The sequence below is a fragment of the Plodia interpunctella genome, chromosome 17 (genome assembly GCF_027563975.2).
Source record: "Plodia interpunctella isolate USDA-ARS_2022_Savannah chromosome 17, ilPloInte3.2, whole genome shotgun sequence".
In the NCBI taxonomy this organism is placed as follows: domain Eukaryota; kingdom Metazoa; phylum Arthropoda; class Insecta; order Lepidoptera; family Pyralidae; genus Plodia; species Plodia interpunctella.
This window is the reverse complement of record NC_071310.1, coordinates 1281560-1307886: the sequence shown is the minus strand read 5'-3', so window position 1 is coordinate 1307886 and position 26327 is coordinate 1281560. Positions and strand designations below refer to the sequence as shown.

Genomic DNA, 26327 nt, shown 5'->3' with positions numbered 1-26327 from the left:
TGTGTGATTTGTGTGTTGAGAATCCGATAAACTTAAACACAAAAACGAGCACAACACTCAAAACCTTTTGTTGAGAATTAGGTTTCTGGTGATGGTAGGTTTAGTATTTGAAGAGACAAGACTAAGATCTAGCTACGCTAGTAATCCACCACAGATTAGTTAAATGCACAGATATAAGAACATTACATTTAAGAAATCAAATTGAATGTTCATATATTTGTGGTTTTGTATCTGTGGCTAAGTCATAAAATAACCTGTCATTTTAAAGTTGGTTAATAACAATAAGGTTAAGGCCTATACTAGTTATGTAGCTTGATTGCTACGCGTTGGCTGAATAAAAATATTTTCTCAACTGTCGACTAAAAAAAAAGAAGATATATCAATGACATAGATAAAATGTTGCCACAATCAAATAAATTGCCTAGTTTATTTAAACCCATATTATATATTCCTAATCTTCCTTGCAATACCCACAGAATATATAAGAACATTACAATATTCTTATGTCTGTGGCCAAGTACTTACTAAATCCATGGTGGCAATAACCATGCTTTTGCCATTGACTCATAGGCATAAGAATTGTTATACAAAATAAACAGAATGTTATAATAAAATATATTGTACCTATATCTGCGAGTTATGGCATTGATTTTTCTCATTATTTTATAGCACAGTCTGTCAAGAAAGTAAAGAATAATTAGTGCACTGTCTCATATTGGCTGGCAGCACTGGGTGTTTATCACCATGGAAGTTGTACGAAGTACTTACTAAATCCATGTTTATCACAGATCAACAAATCTTGACGATTCTATTTGGTTTTGCAAAGACAAAAAAAAATTTGTTCGTCAAAAATCAGCTTTCTTGACAGACTGTAGATTTTGAAAATAATTATATGGCAATACCACATTGAAACAAATTTTGTTTTAGTTATTGTGTCTGCTTGTTTCCAAAAGGAATTTAATTAAAAATAAAGGTGAAGTAATCGACGTTTATTCGGTGGATCTCCATCATGGCTTATAATTACGTGGTTACGGCTCAAAAGCCGACCGCGGTGACAGCCTGCATTACAGGTAATTTGAGATTTCAAAGTTCAGAGGTTATACATAAAATGAAAAGATTGATGATACACCCAAAAGCCATGATTTCATCTGTTAAAATACATATTTCTAGTCTTATAATATATTATTTACATCCTATAATTGCTCTAAATTCAAGATCCAACCAACAATGGCATAGTCGATAGTAATTTCACGAACTTGCGCCGTGCGATGCTGCGCCAGTGCTACTCGAATGTATAGTATTTTTATGTACTATTTTACACGATTTGAAAAATTTTACTCAATGTACATTTTAAATAATATACTGGAAATGCTTTTAAACCTTTATTTTATCTCTCTTACTTTTAAAAGATCATTTTATTGGTTGCATTACACCACAGTTTGTAAATCAACATTCTCCTTATTCCTTACCAAATCCCATATTAAATGGTGTTGGCGCATAATGTCCTTCCTTCTACATCACAACTGTTTCCTGTCATACCTTCATTACTCTTATGATTTCACATTCCTTTCCTCTCCATCCATCTTTTGCAAATAAACATGAACATAATCATTCAATTACTTAACTATACAAACCATACTATTTTGTATTTATATGTTGTGGCTATTATCCCAAAATCTTAATTAAATTCCTTATTAGATTATATTCTAGTGAGGATTTTTTTTTGTGGTCAGTATAAGCCCAATATACAATGTTGTCCACAGGCAACCTAACTTCACCCACGGATCTGAACCTGCTGGTTGCAAAGCAATCACGTCTGGAGATGTACCTAGTTACTCCTGAAGGGCTACGTCCTATGAAAGAAGTTGGTCTTTATGGCAGAGTAGCCAAGATGAAACTATTTAGGCCTCCAGTGAGTATTGCATATTGAGACATGACCTAAATTTACTTAGACCAATCTCACATATAAATGTATATGTAAGTACAGCCAGGGGCAGATGTACCTGACCTTCCTCTCTCCCTCCATTTACTTAGTTTTGGATTAGGTCTATCTGCCCCCGACTGGGACATACAAAGATTCTTATGAAATGATTGATGTTGTTAATTTTTTATATTATCTATATTTGACTTCTGCCAATTCACAAAGCTTTTAAACTCCTAAAAATGTAAACATGTTCCATTTTCTATAGCCAAACTGTTAAATAAATCCATTTGCTCATTTCAGTATGAGAAAAAAGATTTGGTCTTCATTCTTACTGCTCGATATAATGCCATGATTTTGGAATGGAGGACAGGCGCCAATGGGGAGTTAGAAGTGGTCACCCGAGCCCATGGGAATGTGTCTGATCGAATCGGAAAACCATCAGAGAATGGCATCCTTATGGTCATAGACCCACAAGCTAGAGTAATAGGCCTGAGGCTATATGATGGCTTGTTAAAAATTATACCATTGGATAAGGATTCAACAGAATTAAAAGCCGCTAGTTTAAGGTAAGTTGTCTGGCTTAAAATAATGTCTAAAGATTCTCTACAGTTTCAAATGTATGTGTGTAGTTTAGAAACTATTACAAAAATGTCTATAGAACAACTGCTAGAGAATTGTATTTGCTGTAATTTTATAGAAGAACACACAATGTGCGATGTATCATGTATACTAGTAACTAGACACAAAAAGCACAAAAAGGAGTCTTCGAACACACTACCCCCTTCGCCTCCATACCTAGATGCTTAGATTTTGTGTCAGTCTGTTTACTCCCTAAGCAAAGAACTTAAGATATATGCATACAGAACAACAGGGCTTGACGAGACCACCCTCGCCCTCCTCACCCCGGCCCTATTTTGCTATTTTTTTTACTGTGTTATTGCTCTTGCTCTACTCTAGATATCTTCATGTGAATATTTGTTTTCAGGTTAGATGAACTAGCAGTGTATGATTTAGAATTTTTACATGGGTGTTGCAATCCAACTTTAATTTTAATTCACCAAGATTTGAATGGCAGACACATTAAGGTAATATCTTGGTATTTTTTTGTTGAAATACATTTACATGTAATAGGGTAGTTGCTAAGGTTAGAGAATAGTGAAAAATATGTATAATCTAGATAAAATAGATATATTTATGATCATTATGATAATTCATAGATTGTAACAATGCAGCTGGATCTAAATATGAAGATTTAAAGTTGGTAGGAAAGTCCATTTTCAAAAAGTATGAAATTATAAAATAAATTTAACCTTAAAATTTAACCATCATAAATATCAATAAGTATTATTAAGAAATCATCACCATAAACATAATATTTAATGTAGCTGTCAAACAAACATATCTTTCTTCGCGAACATTTTCGCACGTTGTGACGTCACTTGTTCGTGTCATCTAGTACGGAGCGTTTGGACGAGTCCAAAAATGTGTGATTTTATTTTTGTTATATCTTTGAAAGTATTGTCATTATCACAGTATTTTTTTAACTGGTGTCTCTAATGATATAAGAGCCTTCGAATAATAGTCATGAAAACAAAAAATTGGCAACTAGCCTATTGAGATTAACTACTAACAGTTTGTGCAACACAATTGTCAAGTTCGATTGTCTTTACTACCTCCTGGCTGGAAATGTTGAAATAATTATATTACATGTACAAAATTGATTTGAGTTAACTGATGAAACTAATAATATTTCAGACACACGAAATAAACTTAAGAGAAAGAGAATTCATGAAAATCCCTTGGAAACAAGACAATGTAGAGACAGAAGCGTCAATCCTTATTCCTGTACCCAGTCCTATTGGTAAGTAGACTATATTTATTTAAACATTATTCCTGAAAATACAATTTGTAAGTGCAATGCTTTATGCTAAAAAGCCCTATCTAGTCATTGGGTCCTGCAGAAAATGCTATGTGGGTGAAAAAAAAACTTGCATGCATACTTGCATCATTGCACACTACATACAAATTCAATTAATTTTTTAGGTGGAGCTATTGTAATTGGTCAAGAGTCTATAGTATATCACGATGGTCAAAGTTACGTGGCTGTGGCGCCGCCGCAAATAAAGGTTGGTGATTTAACTAATTCGTCATAAAATAAATAGTTTCTCAATGTTCCTGGTGAGCTATAGATCTTGATAAGATTTTTTACTTATAGGTATACAGGTTAATATAATAATTCATTAGGAAAGTTTTTCGAAGATCTAGAAGCTAGTTAGAAAATTCACTCAATAATGCAAAGAAAACTAGGGTTTTGTAATAAAGAAAAGACAAATGTACAGAAAGCGACGTTCAGGCGAGCGTAATTTTTACGTCACTTTATAATTCCACGTTAGCAGAAACAAAAACGCGATATTTTTTCGAGGGTTTTACATCAAGAACTGCCGGAATGGAGAGACCGTAAAACTAGGTGGACCCTGTTTCCTAGCTAGACTAAGTCGACAGCGCGGTTTTATACCCACTCAAATAGCCAATTTCTGAATAAATGCTTCGACTTTATGTATGTACAGTCAACACCAATAGTGTGCTACTGCCGCGTGGACACTCGCGGGCTGCGGTACCTGCTGGGGGACGCGGCAGGCAGACTCTTTATGTTGCTGCTCGAGCTGCAGCAGAAGATGGACGGCACGCACGCCATCAAGGATCTCTTTGTGGAGCTGTTGGGTAAGTGTACAGTCCACACCATAGTGTGCTGCTGCGGTAGCTGCTGGGCAGACTCATGTTGCTGTTCGAGCTGCAGCAGAAGATGGACGGCACGCACGCCATCAAGGATCTCTTTGTGGAGCTGTTGGGTAAGTGTACAGTCCACACCATAGTGTGCTGCTGCGGTAGCTGCTGGGCAGACTCATGTTGCTGCTCGAGCTGCAGCAGAAGATGGACGGCACGCACGCCATCAAGGATCTCTTTGTGGAGCTGTTGGGTAAGTGTACAGTCCACACCATAGTGTGCTGCTGCGGTAGCTGCTGGGCAGACTCATGTTGCTGCTCGAGCTGCAGCAGAAGATGGACGGCACGCACGCCATCAAGGATCTCTTTGTGGAGCTGTTGGGTAAGTGTACAGTCCACACCATAGTGTGCTGCTGCGGTAGCTGCTGGGCAGACTCATGTTGCTGTTCGAGCTGCAGCAGAAGATGGACGGCACGCACGCCATCAAGGATCTCTTTGTGGAGCTGTTGGGTAAGTGTACAGTCCACACCATAGTGTGCTGCTGCGGTAGCTGCTGGGCAGACTCATGTTGCTGCTCGAGCTGCAGCAGAAGATGGACGGCACGCACGCCATCAAGGATCTCTTTGTGGAGCTGTTGGGTAAGTGTACAGTCCACACCATAGTGTGCTGCTGCGGTAGCTGCTGGGCAGACTCATGTTGCTGCTCGAGCTGCAGCAGAAGATGGACGGCACGCACGCCATCAAGGATCTCTTTGTGGAGCTGTTGGGTAAGTGTACAGTCCACACCATAGTGTGCTGCTGCGGTAGCTGCTGGGCAGACTCATGTTGCTGTTCGAGCTGCAGCAGAAGATGGACGGCACGCACGCCATCAAGGATCTCTTTGTGGAGCTGTTGGGTAAGTGTACAGTCCACACCATAGTGTGCTGCTGCGGTAGCTGCTGGGCAGACTCATGTTGCTGCTCGAGCTGCAGCAGAAGATGGACGGCACGCACGCCATCAAGGATCTCTTTGTGGAGCTGTTGGGTAAGTGTACAGTCCACACCATAGTGTGCTGCTGCGGTAGCTGCTGGGCAGACTCATGTTGCTGCTCGAGCTGCAGCAGAAGATGGACGGCACGCACGCCATCAAGGATCTCTTTGTGGAGCTGTTGGGTAAGTGTACAGTCCACACCATAGTGTGCTGCTGCGGTAGCTGCTGGGCAGACTCATGTTGCTGCTCGAGCTGCAGCAGAAGATGGACGGCACGCACGCCATCAAGGATCTCTTTGTGGAGCTGTTGGGTAAGTGTACAGTCCACACCATAGTGTGCTGCTGCGGTAGCTGCTGGGCAGACTCATGTTGCTGCTCGAGCTGCAGCAGAAGATGGACGGCACGCACGCCATCAAGGATCTCTTTGTGGAGCTGTTGGGTAAGTGTACAGTCCACGCCATAGTGTGCTGCTGCGGTAGCTGCTGGGCAGACTCATGTTGCTGCTCGAGCTGCAGCAGAAGAAGAAGCCGGCTAGTTCTCACTTATAATAAAATTTTACAATTCACTGTTTTACATATGATTCACATACAGTAGAGAATCATTTAAATGTGAATTTCACGACTGTTTGAACGCGGCGTGTAGCATTCATTAGTGTCGCACATTTTTTTTAATAAAGAATTATTTTTTTTATTATTAAACATTTATAAAATTACATTGTACCACTACTTTGCTTATTTATAAAAAAGGATAATTAAATTGATTACTGTGTACGGTACAATTTCATAAACACTAGTGAAAGCCCGTGGCGACGTTCAAAACGCTCGTGAAATTCACCCTTAACCATTGTTGTTTTCCACCAGGTGACATCCCAATACCAGAATGCATGACGTACCTCGACAACGGCGTGGTCTTCATTGGTTCCCGTCTCGGCGACTCTGCATTAGTTCGTCTGTCCTGCTCTAGGGACGAAGCTAGTCAATACGTGCAAGTTATGGAGAGTTTCACAAGCTTGGCACCGATTGTGGACATGTGTGTAGTGGATTTGGAGAGACAGGGACAGAATCAGCTGATCACATGTTCAGGTCAGTATGTCTGTCGCACTATCCTGTGGGATTTGCAAAAAACCTGTATGGTGGCGCCAAATATAAAATAATCTAGATGGCGCTGTGTGTTTTTTAAGATGCCGCTAAATGCTAATAAAAACTTTGCAAAAAAAAAAAACACTAGATGAGTGTATTTTAAATGCGCCACGGATATTTTAATTCAACTATCCCAAACCCATTTGAATACGAAGAAAATACTGTTCCCGGGGGAATCGAAGCTGGGCGTAGCCGCGGATAAATAGCTAGTTTATAAGAGTAAACAAGATTCGGCGATTATTTTTACGGATGTAACCTATATGTCAGGCGCTTTCAAGATGGGTTCGCTGCGCATAATCCGCAACGGCATCGGCATCCAGGAGCAGGCGTCCATCGACCTGCCCGGCATCAAGGGCATGTGGGCGCTCAGCGCCGCCGCCGCCGCGCACGACACGCTCGTCGTCGCCTTCGTCGGACAGACCAGGTTGCATACTTCTCCTTGTCCTTACATATCTGTCTGTCTGTCTGTTCGCGATAAACTCAAAAACTACTGTGGGTCAAGTGCGGACTAGCATTTCCCTTCTCGCCATCGAATCTATTCGAAACGTGACACAGCGAACCTATCGCATTACGCCATTGTGGCGCAACGATGAACACACGCCAATGTCATTGATTCGCTGCGTCTCACATGGAATTGATTCGATGGTGAGAAGTGCAGCTAACCTAACCCGCACTAATCCCTCTGTACGGATTTTCATGCGGTTTTAACCAATAGCGTGGTTCACAAAAAACACGATAAATAATAATAATATTTTATTTATTAATTAATCATTTACAACCACTGTAAATTAGGGTAAGTACCTATTATGTTCTGTTCATGCGAGCACCTCGTGCGGTAGTCGTGCGGCTGTAGTTTTAGTCAAAGGGTGGGTTCTCTAGTTCAAATTTTCTGATGAAAAAGGGGTTACCCTAAATTGGAATGTCATCCATGTAACAAAAGTCCAGGAGAGGGTCGGCCTTCGACCTCGGCTCTGTCGCTAGTCCCCAGAAGTCATCGGCACAGCATATTTGCACAAAATGTATTTTCTTTCTGTAATGAACATCGCCTGCACCCTGTTTTAGTGTAAATAAATTATTTTGTATTTGAATTTTGTTAGGGAAGGGATTGGGGGTCTTAAAGAGAACAACATGCTAAACATCAAAACTAGATTCGCCAGCTGATAGTGGAGAGTTGTCAATGAACCTCCCCATAGCTCAAAACTAAAACCACAGACTATAGAAAAAAAGCTAAATGTTCTCGAACAGATTGCTGTGACTGGCTGACGGACACGATACAAATGATATACTGTGCATGCCCTTATCCCGATCACTGATTTTAAAAAGTTTGTTGTAGAGTGCTAACACTAAACGGCGAAGAAGTTGAAGAAACCGAAATAAAAGGCTTCGTTTCCGATCGGCAGACCTTCTTCACTGGAAACGTGTGTCACAATCAACTTGTTCAGGTAAGTCTTTGTCCATTTTAAGATTTTTGTTTTGGTGTTTATTTTTTAGTTTATTCGCTATAGGTTTACCATTTTCTGTCCACGTTAAATTTAATTCAAATTAACGCAATGTTTGAATTTTTTTTGTTCTTGCTACATAGGAGACCTTTACAAGGTCAATGACAACTTACTATACCCTATTCATCTTGGACTGAGACAAAAGGTAAACAAAAAAGAAACGAGGAATTAACAAAAGCAACAAACATTTAATGTAAGCGACATGACTCCATAAAACAACAACAACAAAAAATTTAACATTAACAGAAAGTAAGAACAAAATTAACAAAGGAATAACGAGAAATAATGATTTTTTGTTCAAGGTTTGTTTACCTTTTGTCTCAGTCCAAGATGAATAGGGTATAGTTCAAATCGTATTCTTCTCGTGCGACATGCGTTTGTATAGTTACCAAACTAACTCATATCAGGGTCACTGGTATCAAACGCAAAACCTCCTAAAGACTATTTGGGTACATCAAAACAAGCAACTTTTATTCTACGACTTTGCGTAATTCGTAGTTTTTTTTTTCATATAGAAAAATACGATTTAATTTGAGACTCTACACATCTTAACTCTATGTAATAGCCAAGCAAGACGAGACAGTACAGCAGCATCATGTAGAGGAATCGAACGCAGAGGTAACGTTTTATAGAAAGAAACGACATTGCGACAATGTGCAAACGGCATTACACCAGCCCAAATAAATAAATATATTAGGACAAATCACACAGATTGAGCTAGCCCCAAAGTGAGTTCGAGATTTGTGTTATGGGATACTAACTCAACGATAATATATTTTATAACGAATACGATTTATATTTTATAACGAATCCGGGGCAATCAGAAAAAGATCATATTCCATCATGACCCGATCGGGGATCGAACCCAGGGCCTCTCGGTTCAGAGGCAAGCAGTTTACCACTGCGCCACCGAGGTCGTCAGTAGCACAGCTTCCACTATAGAGTGATATCCATCATCAGGTGACAGACGAAGGTATCAGACTGATAGCGCGCGAGGGCGAGGAGTGGGCGCTGGCGGCGCAGTGGCGCGTGGGCGGCGCGCGGCAGCTGTCGGTGGTGGGCTGCAGCGACGGCCGCGTGGTGTGCGCCGCCGGCCCGCAGATATACCTCGTCGAGATACTGCAGGGGGCGCTGCAGCTCACCAAGTTTGTATCTCTCTTTCTCTCTCTAGGGGCGTTGTGCACTTTTTGTGACGGGTAAAAAATGTTAAACTTGCATCAGGTGACCTGGCGAAGTGCGTTTGCCTTTCACTTCTTACACTATTGAATCTATTCGAAGTGAGACTCAGCGAATCATTCACATTGCAGTGTGGTTGTCGTTGCGTCACAATGGCGCACTGTGATTGGTTAGCTTCGAGCGGAAATTCGTAAGACGTCAAAAATTCACAACGTTAATATTCAAGTTTGCACTTATCCTGGCTTTGCCGGAGTTATATGTGTTTTTTTAACATTTTTACATAATGATGAGAGACTCAGGACGGATTTTTGGGATGATATTGTGATTCTTAATTTATTATGTAGGAATTAAATTCAAATAAATGGTTATTCTATTCAAAATGTATGCTATAAAGAAGAATTTAGATAAAATAATATTTTGTATATATTTATTTTTTATTTTACATAGGTCGGTGTGCATGGAAGAAGAGGTGGCTTGCCTCGACATAGGCCCGGGGCCCGAACCATGCTTTTTAGGAGTGGGACTTTGGACTGACATCTCCGTGCGGGTTCTCACATTGCCTGATCTGAAGCCGGTGCACACTGAGAAACTGTGCGGAGGTAGATTGATAAGACGTTTATCCATATCAAATGACAAACAATTTGATATTTTTGTATTACACTTATTAAGCCTATTTTTCACAACAATGCAAGTGATATGAAAATTGTATCGTGACCTTAATTTAGTCGAAAATTTTAACGTGTAAGCAGATTTTATAATTTGTGCATTGATTTTACGATATAGCACTGAACGCAGTGGCTATAGCGTTTGTTCTATATATACCCAGTTGTCAAACAAATGGGCCGATATTATAATTATCGCAAATCGACAATTTTTTTCTGACAAAATGGTGATATTATGACGATATGTTTAAACGTCAGCTATTCTAGTTTGTGGCGATTAAAATCAAAATTTTATTCAATTACAATTGCTAACCACAGTTTTATTTTCCAACCAGAAATAATACCGCGTTCGCTTCTCATCTGCGTGCTGGAAGGCATCTGCTACCTCCTCTGCGCTTTGGGCGACGGATCAATGTTCTACTTCACAGTGGACCAGCAGACCGGAGAGCTGTGCAATAAGAAGAAGGTCACGTTGGGCACTCAGCCCACCGTCTTGAGGAGTTTCAGGTTGGTTGTACCGGAAACACGCCTGGCGTGTGATGTGAAAAACACGCCTAGCGTGTCAAGTTAAACGCGATGTCGATTGGCGTTTTATATACGGCTCAAGCGCAAAATTTTTTTTTCGCAAAATGTCTATAGCCGTATAATGACTGTTTCTCCTAATATCTCTTTTGTAGCACAAATTCCATCTGGAATGAATTACGTGCGAAATTTTCTTATAAATATATCAATGTATTTTCAATTAAATCAGTGATAATATTACATTTGAACAGGTCTCTGTCGACGACGAATATCTTCGCGTGTTCCGATCGTCCGACCGTCATCTTCTCGTCCAATCACAAACTGGTATTCTCCAACGTCAACCTCAAGGAAGTTACACACATGTGTTCGCTTAATGCGGCCGCGTATCCAGACAGGTACGTTTTTTAAAAACACATAATATAAAATCACCCTATCCAGAATTATTGCAAATTCGTCAATATTACCGCGGCATAAAAACTATATTTATTTTTTTATTTTATTTTTTTACAGTTTAGCTTTAGCGACCGACAGCACAGTAACGATAGGAACAATCGATGAAATACAGAAACTACACATCAGAACCGTGCCGTTAGGGGAGACTCCGCGCAGGATCGCGTATCAAGAGGCTTCACAAGTAAGCTATGTGTTGGAAATATCATTAATATAGCATTCTGTTGAGGACCGTTGATAAACTCGATAAACTTGTTTGTTTCTATTATAATGAATGCATCAAACAAATCATCACAACAATGCACTATCTCAGAATAACAACCAACTGAGACTCTCTTTTTGTTGTCATATTATAGAGATTAAACCTACAAACACACACATAATAAAAAAAAACAATAAGACGGACATGCTTAATTACACAGATATTACAATGAATATGTGTTGCAGCAATTCAAATGCAAAGGCCACAACTCTGTGATGTTATTACTCAGAGCAGCATTACACTAGTATAATGTACATTTTCAATACCTATTCTTATACTGATTATATATATGTATATAATCAGTATAAGAGTAGGTATTGTATGGTACGTGTAGGTATTGGTAGGTATTGTATGGTATATATATATATATATATATATCCAGCCTCAATCATACAAACTCACACCTCTTTATATATAATATATATTAATATAAATAGATAGAAAGAAAGAAAAATTGTTAATTTGGATGTATCATATAAAAATTTCACAAAATTATACACCAAAACGGCCTTCGCTCAGCATGTGTCGTAGATCATAGCCACGACGCTGGTCTTCCGCGAATACCAAATTTTCAAAAATAAAATATAAAAATTAAATCAATTAAACATTTTCAATTAAAATTACTTACATGAACAGAATAATAATAATTTATATAATTTAATCAAATTCACTTAAATTTAAATTATGGCACATTAATTATTACAATAAACAGATAAAAATGCTGCAATCATGCATTATTTTGTATTTTCAAATTTCGTTCTTTTAATTTATACTTAAAGGATTTAATAGATTTCAAGCTCCTAATAGGTGGGATATTGTTCCAACATTTAGGTGCAGCATATCGGAAACAGCCACGGAAGGCAGCAGACTTGTGTCTGGTAAAAATTAGACGATCAGGGTCCCTTCTTGCACGATTAGAAAATAATAATTTATTATACAAATAACATGGGCCTTTGTGTTTAATTATGCCGAGTGAAATGACGAGCGGGTTTAGTTAAAATAAATAAAAAAAAAACATGTGCAGACGTTCGGTATAATAACGATGCGCGTGGACAAAATGGAGTGGTCGAGCGGCGGCGGGTCGGCGAGCGCGGTGCGGTCGTCCGCGTCCACCGCCGCCGCCAGCTGCAGCGGCGCGCCCGCCGCCGCCAAGCTGCAGCCCAACCAGGCCGACGTCGAGATACACAACCTGCTCATCGTCGACCAGCACACGTTTGAAGGTACACTCTTACAGCCTGCTCCGCATCTTGGGTAAACTGTCGAAGGTAGGAGGTGGCTGTAATTCTCAGGTCTTCTCCGTATCTAATTGAAACATTTGGCAAAATAACGACACGGTGCGCGTGGACATGATAAAGTCAAAAACAGATTATTTAATCAGACATAGAAATCAGACCTTTGCAGGCACTTTTTACGTCCTATTATTTTTTTAACGTTCGCTTTTCATTATTAAATTAATACTAGATGCTTCGCTTGTGTTATTTCAGGTTATATTCTACGCGTGTACTAAATTTCATAACAATCCTTTCAGTAGATTTTGCGTGAAAGCGTAACAAACATACATACACACATACATCCTCACAAACTTTCACATTTTTAATATTAGTAGGAAAATATAAAAAAGGTATTACGAGTACACGTGCCAGTGTAAAACCTGTACATGATTTGTGACGTATAAAGGTTAGATTTTTAGTTACACATATATCTGTAATCTGCTATTATATAAATAAAAATCTATTCAGTTCAAAAATATAAACATACAAAGATACGTCCTTAAAGCACCTGTCCAAAGTCACAATTATATCAGTTCAAATGTTACGTGGCGCGTATTGTAACGATTCCGAATGAGAATGCCATTGTTTCCGTCGACAGTATTACACGCGCACCAGCTACAAGCGAACGAATACGCGTTGTCGCTGATCTCGTGTCGTCTCGGCGACGACCAACACCACTATTACGCCGTCGGCACCGCCGTACTTCAGCCGGAAGAAAGCGAACCCAAACAGGTAAATAATACTATTATTATAATTACTAGGTTTCTAGAATTAATTCTTGCATACGCTCATAATTTATTATTGTCCATATCTCGAGTATCGCGCAATGTATCGCGATGAAATCTATACAAGATTTTAAATAAATAAAATAAATATATTAGAACAAATCACACAGACTGAGCTAGCCCCAAAGTAAGTTCAAGACTTGTGTTATGGGATACTAACTCAACGATACTATATTTTATAATAAATAGATATATAGATAAACATCCAAGACCCGGGTCAATCAGAAAAAGATCATTTTCCATCATGACCCGGCCGGGGTCCGAACTCGGGACCTCTCGGTTCAGAGGCAAGCACTTTACCACTGCGCCACCGAGTTAGACCATTCGCTGTACAACTGAGAAAATCGCTTCAAATTCCATCCAATAGTTTTTACGGTTTAACCTACAGTTTTATTATATGTGTTGATAGATATAGAAAAGATGTGAAAGTTAAATTGCATTTAATAACGCACAGCCAATGACAAGAAAATCGGAGGGATACTATAATGTTGTTCGCACATAATAGTATTGAAGATACTTGTAAATAGAAAATGTTATGTTCACTGTTATCATAGTCTTCAACATACAACATAATATACTAGAAAAAGTTCAAAAACCTCTTTTTACAAACCTAAACATTTTTTGTTTGGTTTCACCTGCCCGTTTATATTCCGATCGTCCGAAGCTGAAATTTTCCAATTCGCAATATACTATTATGAATAAGCATTATGGTGCCCCCTCAAGATTGGCTCCCGACGAAGGATCACCTCAACGGTTTACTTTGTCACGCGTTGAAGGGTTATTGATTCTTCTTGGTTTATCACAGGGTAGGATATTACTCTTCCACTGGTTCGAAGGCAAGCTGGTGCAGGTGACGGAGAAGGAGATCAAAGGAGCGTGCTACGTACTAGTAGAGTTTAATGGGAAACTGCTCGCCGCCATCAACAGTACCGTAAGTTTTTTTTTAATTTAATTATTTAAAAACAATTAAATTTACGCAGTCCAAAAACCACGAAGGTTTGTCCGGAGAGCATATATATATAAATAATATAAATATATTAGGACAAATCACACAGATTGAGCTAGCCCCAAAGTAAGTTCGAGACTTGTGTTATGGGATACTAATTCAACGATACAATATTTTTATTACAAATACATATATAGATAAACATCCAAGACCCGGGCCAATCAGAAAAAGGTCATCCATCATGACCCGACCGGGGATCAAACCCGGGACCTCTCGGTTCAGGGGCGAGCACTTTACCACTGCGCCACCGAGGTCGTCAAATCTATTAATCTATCATTAATTCTTAAATTAGTTTAGTACTTACTTATAATTATAATAGGGGTGTTAGTAGCATTAAAATAACATAATAAAATGCTTTGACTGAATAAAACTATCGCTAGCGGGTGGTCTAAATTACGTACCGGTGCAAACGCACCGGTCAATCAATTGTTTATCTATTGTGTCTCGATTCTGCGCGATCGACGGTTATACCCTTCATAGTACGAATTAAATCTAATGAAAATATAACACAACTATGACATGGGCAACATCCGTAATTTGTTTGTTACGAATATCTTTGTCTGACTTTAAATGATCTTGCTTTCAAAAAATCGATATTTTATTCTATTTTCGAAAGAGACAAGAGATTTTATTCTATTTTCGAAAAAGACAGTAATATAAATAAATATTAGTGGTTGCTCCCATACAACAAACGATATTTTTTGCCGTTTTATAGATATTACATTTTCATAGAATGGTACGGAATCCTTGCGAGTCCGACTCGAACTTGGCTGGTTTTAATTTTTAGTATATTTCTTTCTTTACGAAATCGTTTACTATGCATTATTTTACAAAAATATTTTAAACTAGATGCGGCCCGCGGTTTCGCTCCCGTGGGAATTTTGAGATAAAATATAGCCTATAGCAATCTTGGATAATGTACCTTTGCAATGGTGAAAAAATTTTTTATATCGGTTCGGTAATTTCTGAGATTATCCGCCTCAAACTCACAAATGCTTACCTCTTTATAATAATAGTATAGATAAATGATTAATCTTGTTCGAATTGTATTGTCAATCTTTTGGAGACATAAGAAAGACGGAACATTTTTTTGTAGACAAGACATTTTTTCCATATTAGCACTGTGAAAACCTAATTCTTACACCCAGGTGCGACTATTCGAATGGACGTCAGACAAGGAGCTGCGGCTCGAATGCAGTCACTTTAATAACATCGTAGCTCTGTACCTCAAGGCGAAGGGAGACTTCATACTCGTTGGCGACATTATGCGGTCTATGTCACTGCTACAATACAAGCAGGTGAGACAATGAGGGGTAACAGTAGGGAATACGCGTGTATTTTTGAGTTTAAATAAATTTATTTTTCATAAAGAATTACATAATTCACTTGGTATGAGAACTATAACTAAGTGTCGTGTGTATGTATACAACACGCGCATACGGTAAATACTTAATTCACAATTACATTCGAAAAAAATAATAATTACAACACACAACATCACAATCGCTTGACTTGACATCGCACCACACTACCCTCACTGTTTATTATTGACGAGTGTGTTAGGTATGTGTTAGGTAATTTACATCATTATATAAATGTGAAAAAAAAAGTCAACATTAATAATTTCTAGTTGCGTGCAACTGTAAGAGATCCACCAACCTATCTAGTGATCTAGGGGTACGGCAGTGCCAAGCGCGAAGTAAGACTATACCCGTATTTTAAGGTAAATGATATTGACACTTAACGTCTACAGACGTTATAACAATTAAACTTCTTTTACTCATTGTGTGTTCGTGAAAGGGTTGATAAATGGTTTGTTTACCAGATGGAGGGTAGTTTCGAAGAGATCGCCCGTGACTACACTCCCAACTGGATGACGGCGGTTGAGATATTAGACGACGACACGTTCTTGGGCGCCGAGAACTGTTTCAACTTGTTCGTCTGTCAGAAGGATAGGTATGTAAACACGATTTCACCACATAATTGAGAAAAAAAAGTGTCCACTAATTGGCCAAGATAAATTGGCATGTACAATAATGTAAAGCCATGAATATTAGAATCATTTATATATTTTCTCCTAATCGAGAAGCAGACAGTTTCGTCTAAAATGCTTAGTTATATTGTCTTAATATTTTATTGTCTCTATGTTATATTGTCTGGTGTAAAATCGACTATTTTGCTATTTCAGTTTTGATTTTTAATATTTTAGAAAGGTTCTTTATTTTGAATGACGGCGGTCAAAGTACTCAAAAATTCACCGTTATATGACAGCTATATAACTAAAACGGTCTGATTTAAGTCGTAGGTATTGTTACTTGGGTAATGAACCGCTGGGGTGACGCACCTATCAGGGGGCCTATCATCAACTATTACACAATGATTCAAATGCAGGGCAGTTCAGTTTAGGAACCTAAAATGAATAGCGTTATTTGGTACCACCAACTTAACAAAGTCGCATTGGAATCGTCAGGAGTGAATGATATCAATAAAAAAATAAAAATTGTCTCTGAATCGTAAACCCAAACAGTGACAGCAGCCAAATGTAAGAACGAGATAAGGCTAACGATCTCTATATATTTTATCTCGTTTCAAGAGTTGCGTTCCGATATCGAATTCTTACCATTTTGAGCAAACAATATATACATTTTGTTACTTAAAATTAAAATGTATATTGTTATCTTGGTGTTGACTATAGTAAATACAAAACAATAAAATATTTGAATTAAAATAAATGCAATACTATATAGACTAACAAATTTGTCGGTCATAACACTAAACACAAAGTTCGGAACATAAAAACCGTACCACGAAAGAGTTTCCGTTGCAAAGTTAGGAACTATCAATAACAGATAGACCACTTGTTTGACATGACATGTTGTTTTTAGCGACAGTAGTTCAGCGCCACGCCTGTGGGACTTGTTTCGTGGAAATCAATTGGAAATAGTAACTTTTTGAATCGCCAAATTTGACAGATACGCGATCCAGTTTACGTTCTCAATGCACATCATGGTACGGAATTGTATGCAAAATAAAAGAATGAAATCGAATTGGCGTATTGTTTTGGTGACTATCTATAATGGATCGTTATATTATCTTGATGGTATGAATTAGCGATACAGATCAGTTTAGGTCCTGAACTGGATCGCATTAAGAGATGATGGTAAGCCCCCAGGTGGTACAAAACAATAGACTTGTGTAGTTCGTGAACGAATTAGTTCGGAAGAGCGATCTTATGGATGAACTGCGCGAACTAGTTTCCACGTTATGTTCATTAGTTCGTTTTCAATAGCGCCGTGATGGAACCGCGCCACTATTAGTGCGCCACAACAAAACGCTCACAACAAGTAGGGTCTTTCCGACTCGAAGTGATGAACTGACGAACTAAAAAACGACGCTCCCGGTCGCGATCTATAATGTGTAAAGCTACAAAACAATGGTCCGTCGGGTTGCAGCGCGGCGACGACGGACGAGGACCGGCAGCTGATGAGCTACATGGGGCAGGTGCACCTCGGGGACATGGTGAATGTGATGCGGCGCGGCGCACTCGTGGCGCAGAGCGCGGACAGCGTCGCGCCCGTGCAGCGCCCGGTGCTGGCCGCCACCGTGCACGGCGCCATCTGTACGTTACGCTGTCACACTCATTCACCTAGGTTTACGTTTCAAGAATTTATTTCTCAAAAAAAAAATACAAGGTGTTCACTTACTGTGAAACTTAAAATTACGAGCACAAACAATACATTAACACACAAAAAATATATATATTGGGGGTACTCGCGAACTGAATAACCACGTACAAAATCTAGAGAATGCAGAAGTAACAAAGAGTATTGTCAAAGAGCTAGAGCCCCAAAGTAAGTTCGAGACTTGTGTTATGGGATACCAACTCGACGATACTATATTTATTAACAAAACATATATAGATAAACATCCAAGACCCGGGCCAATCAGAAAACATCATTTCCCATCATTACCCGACCGGGAATCGAACCCGGGATCTCTCGGTTCAGTGACAAGCACTTTACCACTGCGCCACCGATCTCGTCTATATACTATACTATACTAGTTATCATCATGTCGAGTGTGTTATTGCTAACACTGGTGTCAGATCTTATTCAAATCTGACATTTGTGACTACTTACCACCATCTAGTGGCAGGTAGTCGCATGCACACTATGAAAACTACTATACTTATATAAAACTAACGTAGTATATATACTAGAAAACGACTATATACTAACTACCTATATATGAGTCATATTGGTATACATACTCATATGGCACGAGTAGGATACGAACCTGAGACCTTTCGATCCACTGGGCGTCTTAACCATTACACTATGCACACTATGAAAACTACTATACTTATATAAAACTAAACTACTATATATACTAGAAAACGACTATATACTAACTACCTATATATGAGTCATATTGGTATACAAACTCATATGGCACGAGTAGGATACGAACCTGAGACCTTTCGATCCACTGGGCGTCTTAACCATTACACTATGCACACTATGAAAACTACTATACTTATATAAAACTAAACTACTATATATACTAGAACACGACTATATACTAACTACCTATATATGAGTCATATTGGTATACAAACTCATATGGCACGAGTAGGATACGAACCTGAGACCTTTCGATCCACAGGGCGTCTTAACCATTACACTATGCACACTATGAAAACTACTATACTTATATAAAACTAAACTACTATATATACTAGAAAACGACTATATACTAACTACCTATATATGAGTCATATTGGTATACAAACTCATATGGCACGAGTAGGATACGAACCTGAGACCTTTCGATCCACAGGGCGTCTTAACCATTACACTATGCACACTATGAAAACTACTATACTTATATAAAACTAAACTACTATATATACTAGAAAACGACTATATACTAACTACCTATATATGAGTCATATTGGTATACAAACTCATATGGCACGAGTAGGATACGAACCTGAGACCTTTCGATCCACAGGGCGTCTTAACCATTACACTATGCACACTATGAAAACTACTATACTTATATAAAACTAAACTACTATATATACTAGAAAACGACTATATACTAACTACCTATATATGAGTCATATTGGTATACAAACTCATATGGCACGAGTAGGATACGAACCTGAGACCTTTCGATCCACAGGGCGTCTTAACCATTACACCACCACCGCTTCAAGTATACTAGTGTAAATTTTTCCACCGCAACAGTTATTTTTGAAATGAAAGTTACCCTATATCCTTCTCCGTACTTCAAACTACATATATGTATGCAAAATTTCAAGAAGATTGGTTGAGTACATAGAGCGTGAATAGGTAACAAACGAACTTACTTTCTCATTTATAATACTAAGCTTTTGCCCGCTGCTTCGCTCGTGTAATTTTTCCACCGGGATAGCTATTTTCCAGGATGAAAGATATTATATATGGTGCTCCATAATTCAAAGTATATGTATGCAAAATTTCAAGATTGGTTGAGTTGATAGAGCGTGAAGAGGTAACAAACAAACATACTTTTGCAGTTATAATATTAGACACATGGCATGGGGACATGTCGACATGATGCGCCGGCGCTTTATCAGCAGCTATGTATTTCCTTCTTTATACAGGATGTTACAAATACTTATATACCAAAGATAGGCATGCGATTGCAAAATCACAAATTACTACAAAATTCATACTTTACGTAGATTCTTATATAATTTTTCCTTTTTTTTTTCTCTTAAAACATTTTACTTTTGTGCGAAATTTTATTTTCCGCCTTTAAGCAAATACAAAATGCACAAAGATTTTACTTTATGCTCTAGAAATTAAAGTAAAATTAATTGTAGGCGGTTCACATCCAATCGTAATAAATGTCAAACTTTGACTTTGAAGTAAAAAAATGACATTTCCTATCCACAGGCCTAGTAGTCCAACTGTCACAAGAGCTGTTCGAATTCCTACACAAATTGGAGGAGCGTCTCACTCACACAATCAAGTCGGTCGGCAAGATCTCGCATTCATTCTGGAGGTCTTTCAATACGGACATTAAGACTGAGCCAGCCGAGGGCTTTATTGACGGAGACCTCATTGAGAGCTTCTTGGATCTCACCAGGGATATGCAGCAAGAGACGGTCAAAGGATTACAGGTGAATAAACGGACAACACTCAACGGCCCAAGCTAAGCCGATGGACATGTCCAATCGGAGTCAGTGTTTACACAGAAACTGGCACTACACATCCAGTACCACATATATATATATATATTGTGATATATATTTGCATGCGCTGGAAATCGAACCAGGACAGATAGTGGACGGGCGTGGTGACCTCTACGCCACGGAGATTGTCAAAGAGTATTTTAGTGTGGGAGTGGATCGTTAAACTATAGTCGCTAAACTCGTTTACAGAAGCTTTACTATCACTTCGTATTATTATTGCATGCGAGTGGCATGAAAGTAATTTAGTGACTGTTTTTTGTCTATTAGCCTGCAGTGTCCCACTGCTGGGGAAAGGCCTCCCCTCCACTTTTTATCCCTGTGTGACGTGTAAACTGTCAACCGTGGCACTTTGTCCTGTTTCACCAATTTCCGATATATTCATATTGTAATCTAACAGATAAACTTACCTGTCAAGATAAATCTGCCTGAAGCAACGCACTGTCAAACTTTTGTGAATTGAAACACAATGTTTAACTTTATCTGGGGGCGTACCATCAATTTTTGCAGAACGATTCCAATGAAACTCAGTTCATGAACCTAAAATGAATCGCTTTCATTCTAAAAATTATCTCGATGGTACGAATTATCAGTTTAGGTCTGAAAGTGGATCGCGGTAAGAGATTATGGTAAGCCCCCTGTTCGATGTTACATATATAGATCAGTTACCTACATATAGAAAATACTTTGTAAGCGGTGAAACAGGTCCTTGACCTCGGCAGTTTATATCCTCCAAGTTAACTGTGAAAATAAAGTGAAAAATGAGGAATATTAAATGAAATATTACGTTGCGTAGATCGACGACGGCGGCGGTATGCTCCGCGACGCGACAGTCGACGACATCATCAAGATTGTGGAGGACCTCACCAGGATACATTAGTTATGTGGCGCTTTAATAAAAATTATATATCAATCGCACTCTTCTCATTTGCCGCATTTTTTTTTATTTACCATGCGGCGCAGGGGAAAACCCATCGTGGGCGACTGGGAAGGGAGGTCCCAGACAGTGCCGGACTCTTACCGGGTAAAAACCCCTGCACCACTAGTTCTCAAGTATCCTCTAACATGGTGATCAGAGCCTTTCTTTGCAATTTTTATTAAATCTACTCGTTTTGCTAAGAGGCTTATTGTATTTATTTTCAACTAGTTCATTATCATGCGATATTTGTTATATTGTACTATATACTACTATTCCTAATTACCTTTACATTTGCAGCATTGTAGCAGCGGACCGTCGCGTCAAGCGAATAAGATAATGTATTGCCATTTAACTAAATTTGTGTGACGATCCGCGGGGTTGAGGCAAACAGAGGGGGGAAGCGATTCCATCGTAGCTCCTAATCTGAACGAAATAAAGTCCGCCCCTTCACATGGCGACTGGGTTCTTCTCTTTTTACGGGGTTTAAAATCAGTACAGTCAAATTTTCATTATTTTGAAAATATGTAATGATAATGTAAATATGTAATGAACATGATACATTTTTAAAATAATGTAGGCCCAAAATTAATGAAAATAGAAAAAAAAACCATTCATAATGATAACTTTAATCACAAGGCATAAAATCACAGTTTATAATAATTTGAATAAAATCTTGTGTCGAAATAATCTGAACATTTATTATACAATATTATTCATAATAGCGTGACGCTAACAAAATCTATAGAAACGTACACATGTTGTGTAACATCGAATGATTTAAAAAAAACATTGAAATAGTGACTAGGACATTCACCTGTATATTCCCAAAATGCCAATTAATGTCTTTATTACACAAAATACCTATATAACTTATTAAATCAACAGGAAATCTATATTTTATTATTATGAAAGAAAAACAGAAAACTAAAAACTATTAGATTCGTTTATCTTTAGGAAGCATTGGAATAAATCGGGTTTGGCGCAAAATTCGCCAATAGAACACTTATTCAAATTCTGCCATTCTATTCTCTATTTAAGGCAATGCACATTATGTGTCAAATTCATTAAAACTATAATTGTACCGATATTTCCATACTCACGGTTAATGGGGGTACTCACGGTACTCACGGTAAACGGAGTGCGACTTTGCTATTTACATCTCACCGTCGACTCCATTCGCAGTGAGACGCAGTTAACCAATCACAGAACGCCATTGTGACGCAACGACAACCACACCTCAATGTGATTGGTTTGCAGAGTCTCACTTCGAATCAATTCGATAGTGAGAAGTGAAATGCAAACCCACACAATCCGCCGACGACACTTCCGAGGATAGTATATGCACAGTGTATGTAGATGTATGGTTTTTAGTCAGTTTTTTCTCGGATGATGGATCCGGACAGACTGACGCAGTCGGACATACAGCGGAAGAATGAAGCTGTCCGGAATCCCAAAATTCCCACGGAGGGAAACTCAGTAAATATTCAATATATTCATAGTATTAATTAAATAAACTATTAAATAGTTCTATCAATCGCTTATCTGGAAGAATTATTACCAACCATAAGCCGACACGAATATCATATAGTTCCTTCAAAATCTTGTCTCAACTAAAACGTTCAGCACTTAGATAAGTAATATAATAGCCCATCCAATATAGGTCACTTCAAGGCCACTTCGCTATAACAAAAATAAAATTTAGTTCTTAACATGTTGAAGATAAGGTTTACAATTTCTTGCATTATATAAACCACGATAGTACTCACATGATTATGTGTTCTACTAAAAGCGCCAATCAAATGATAGTAACAATATAAGTAGATAGTGAAGTTACAATTTCAAATTATAACTAAAATATTTTCTTCTACAATACATTACAAAATACTGTACAAATCATAATAAGAAGTACATACATTATACTTCAATCGTTTTGCATTCTCCACAAGTGAGTCTGTAGGACCTGATGCAAAAAAATCTTTATCATGAAAACAATAGGTAAATACATATTTGTTACCATACAATTTCATCTGATAAGCGAGAGTGCACAGGGCACTTTCAAATTATATGCTCGTTTTATGGTTTGTCGTAAAACATAAACATTTACATAAACATTGCACTTTTCTGGAAAATAATGCAGTAATAATATCATGGTACAAGTTTCCTGACCCGTCAAAATTTCGGCGTTTATGGAGAATGTGATTCAAATATTTTTTTGTTAATTTGACAAGGAACCTTAATTCGACTCATTGATACGACCTAAAAACATTGAAACCATGAATAAAGGTGAATTGAAGCAGTGTTGGCCTAGTGGGACGCCTAGTAATCGAAAGGTCCTAGGTTGTTTGTATACCAATCTAGTTTTCATAGACCACCACTTGCTTCCAGAGGACTAAGATATCATGAGAAGACTTGAGCATGATTGATTATTTAGTTAATTGTCTTTATGGAACTGCTTCCCACTAGATGGCAGTAGTTACTCATGTGATGTCGGATGACTTTAGGCTATTGAGCATAAATTCTGTCATAAATAATAGTGAAAAATATCTACTTAATGGTCTTATCTTAGTTATAATTCATAGCTTAATAAATCTTAACATTTATGTGCCTCATAAAATAAAATACCATCATTATGATATTATGCAAACACGTTATATTCTTTTGGTAAATAGGTCATCAAAATTCTATCCAGCTATAAAACTGATGTAGATCAATTAATTGTGAGCAAGATAGTAAAATTCGAATGACAACATCTACCGTACTATTACCACATTGGACCTACTTCCTGAATTTGTTCGCCTTATGATGCAGGAACCACATCAGTGCAAACAGGCAGCTCGGCGGGCTCGACAGGGGCCCACAAGAGTTCACATACTGTTCCACTTCATTTATATTCATTTCTACAACTTCTATCAGTTCTTCATCAATGCCTCCACCTAAAATATATTTTTAACGTTTTTAGATATGACTACACTACATAAATAACAAGCTAAGGTTATGCTAAATTTTTCATGCAATGGGATTTCCATTAAGAAATCTTTTGTGAAAATAGATGATAGTAAGTACATATATTATTTAGAAGCATTATAGAATTTCAAAGCAAAGTTCCCATTCATGAACACGGAATTAATAAAATGGGCCCAGAATACATCGCAAAAACACTGAAGAGCACCCATGAAGTTGAAGATAGCTTACAGCCAAAACACAATTTTGTTGAACCCATTTTTGGAACTCACCCGCTTCAACTTTCATCTCATCGGTGACTTCGCAATAGAACAGGGTCTGCAGAGAACCCTGGACTCCGACCCCTGACCTGATGGTAGAATAATAACAATGGATTTAATCAAAATTACCCTCTGAAACTTTCATGTCATCTGTCACTTCACAATAGAACAGGGTTTCCGTTGCTCCCGATTCTTTCCTGATGGTAGAAACAATAGCTTTATTTTATCAGGAACTATGAATTGTGAAGATCTTACTGAAGATTGATCTGCTAAATGGTAATGTTGAATTAGATAATGTAATAAAATTATGTCTTAAAACCTCTTACTCATCTGAACACATTCCCTTATTTTTTTTCCATGTGTGTAACTTTTAAAATATAACAAAATCAAAATCAAATTTCTTTGTATAATTTATAAAACTTGTATTATCAAGTTTTATTAAGGAAAACTATTTGCTTTGTTTTCAGTGATTCATTTACAGCAAACTGTAACTATTTATAAAATTTGCAGGTTTATTGAAAGATTATCATTAACAAGCTCTCAACAAGATATAATTTTTTTATGCGGGTTCAAAGTACAGTTAGGAGCACAAGCTGGCAGGTATGTCTGCCCTTGACTGTTACAAATTTGACTTACCTATAAGATACAACTCTTTGCAGACTATTAACATCCACATTGTAGCCACACTCTTCCAGAACTTCCTCTCTAGCTATCTCCTCCACAGGCAACTTTTTGTCTATGATCCCAGCACAAATCTCTAGGGAGATGCCCAGGCTTGCTGGATACTTCTCTGTGTCAATCTCAGTTTTCTGACGATCATTGGCTGATATACAATTGTAGTAAACAGCTAGAAAGAAACTTATTTATGACCAGGTAATAAAAAATTAAGTCTTTTTTTTTTAATGAATAATAATTTCTAATAGTTAATAAAGGTTTATGACGTTTATATGTAATTACATTAATAATATATATTTCTGTTCTAACAAAAACATATTTGCACATACTTATATTTTAATTACTTAGTGAATTTACATTCATCAAAATTTGTCCAAGCTCTCAATATATATTTTTAGGAACCAGTTCCTATGTTTTTTTTATTAGCATATATACAGTTTCTATTAGATAAGTTTTATTATTTGGTAGGTAGGTAGATATTATATAAAGTGCTGTAATTAAACTTTACTGATTACCTGGACGGAATTGTTTCACGAATACCATAACTTTTCTAGATACATTAAATACTATAATAGCCACACTGTCGTGAACATGGAGGAGGTCCCATGTTTTCTTCCTTCCATTCTGAGTAAAATTAAATCTTAGAGGTTTCACATAGGGAGAATCAGGCAACGCAGTGACAAAAACGTCGCTAAGATCTTCCATGGTTTTGCGATAACCCACGATAATTCTTTTGAAGTTGAACTACAATATGATAAGATAATTCTTCAGTATCACTTGCGGAATGCCGAATGCTAGCAGATTTGATTTCAAATGGGAAAAATGAAATAAAAATTTTGATCGGCTGACAGTGACAGTTCAGTATTTGTCGATCAATAGGTACTC

The 26327-nt window shown here is 37.8% G+C and overlaps 2 protein-coding genes across 4 annotated transcripts; one reads left to right on the top strand and one right to left on the bottom strand.

Annotated features, from left to right (window-relative positions):
- Positions 1–894: 894 nt before the first annotated feature.
- Positions 895–22404, top strand: pic (piccolo). The gene is made up of 23 exons (XM_053757370.2): positions 895–1070; positions 1764–1912; positions 2225–2490; positions 2910–3009; positions 3680–3785; positions 3968–4050; positions 4492–4645; positions 6475–6696; positions 7021–7177; positions 8087–8195; positions 9213–9397; positions 9876–10027; positions 10426–10597; positions 10864–11007; positions 11123–11246; positions 12349–12544; positions 13194–13327; positions 14186–14311; positions 15535–15684; positions 16212–16342; positions 17839–18005; positions 20332–20558; positions 21424–22404. The coding sequence occupies exons 1-23, from the start codon at positions 1010–1012 to the stop codon at positions 21505–21507; spliced, it is 3399 nt and encodes a 1132-aa protein (XP_053613345.1). The 5' UTR covers positions 895–1009; the 3' UTR covers positions 21508–22404.
- LOC128676918 (uridine diphosphate glucose pyrophosphatase NUDT14-like) lies at positions 22157–26327 on the bottom strand. Of its 3 annotated transcripts, none has more exons than XR_008405477.1 (5): positions 25958–26327; positions 25404–25614; positions 24780–24856; positions 23313–24479; positions 22917–23226 (listed from the first exon to the last, which is right to left on the bottom strand). XR_008405477.1 is itself a non-coding variant. In XM_053757372.1 (4 exons), exons 1-4 carry the CDS (start codon positions 26145–26147, stop codon positions 24322–24324), a joined length of 636 nt encoding a protein of 211 aa, XP_053613347.1. In that variant the 5' UTR covers positions 26148–26327; the 3' UTR covers positions 22157–24321. The 3 variants fall into 3 exon arrangements, 1 of the variants encoding a protein (XP_053613347.1); XR_008405478.1 differs by having other exon boundaries at positions 23460–24479; XM_053757372.1 differs by having other exon boundaries at positions 22157–24479.

Coding starts and splice junctions, on each gene's coding strand:
- pic (XM_053757370.2), top strand. CDS start 1,010: ATGGCTTATAATTACGTGGTTACGGCTCAAAAGCCGACCGCGGTGACA. Junction 3,786..3,967: donor TCCTGTACCCAGTCCTATTG/GTAAGTAGACTA, acceptor TTAATTTTTTAG/GTGGAGCTATTGTAATTGGT. Junction 13,328..14,185: donor AAGAAAGCGAACCCAAACAG/GTAAATAATACT, acceptor GGTTTATCACAG/GGTAGGATATTACTCTTCCA.
- LOC128676918 (XM_053757372.1), bottom strand. CDS start 26,147: ATGGAAGATCTTAGCGACGTTTTTGTCACTGCGTTGCCTGATTCTCCC. Junction 24,857..25,403: donor CAAAGAGTTGTATCTTATAG/GTAAGTCAAATT, acceptor TTCTACCATCAG/GTCAGGGGTCGGAGTCCAGG. Junction 24,480..24,779: donor TGAGATGAAAGTTGAAGCGG/GTGAGTTCCAAA, acceptor AATATATTTTAG/GTGGAGGCATTGATGAAGAA.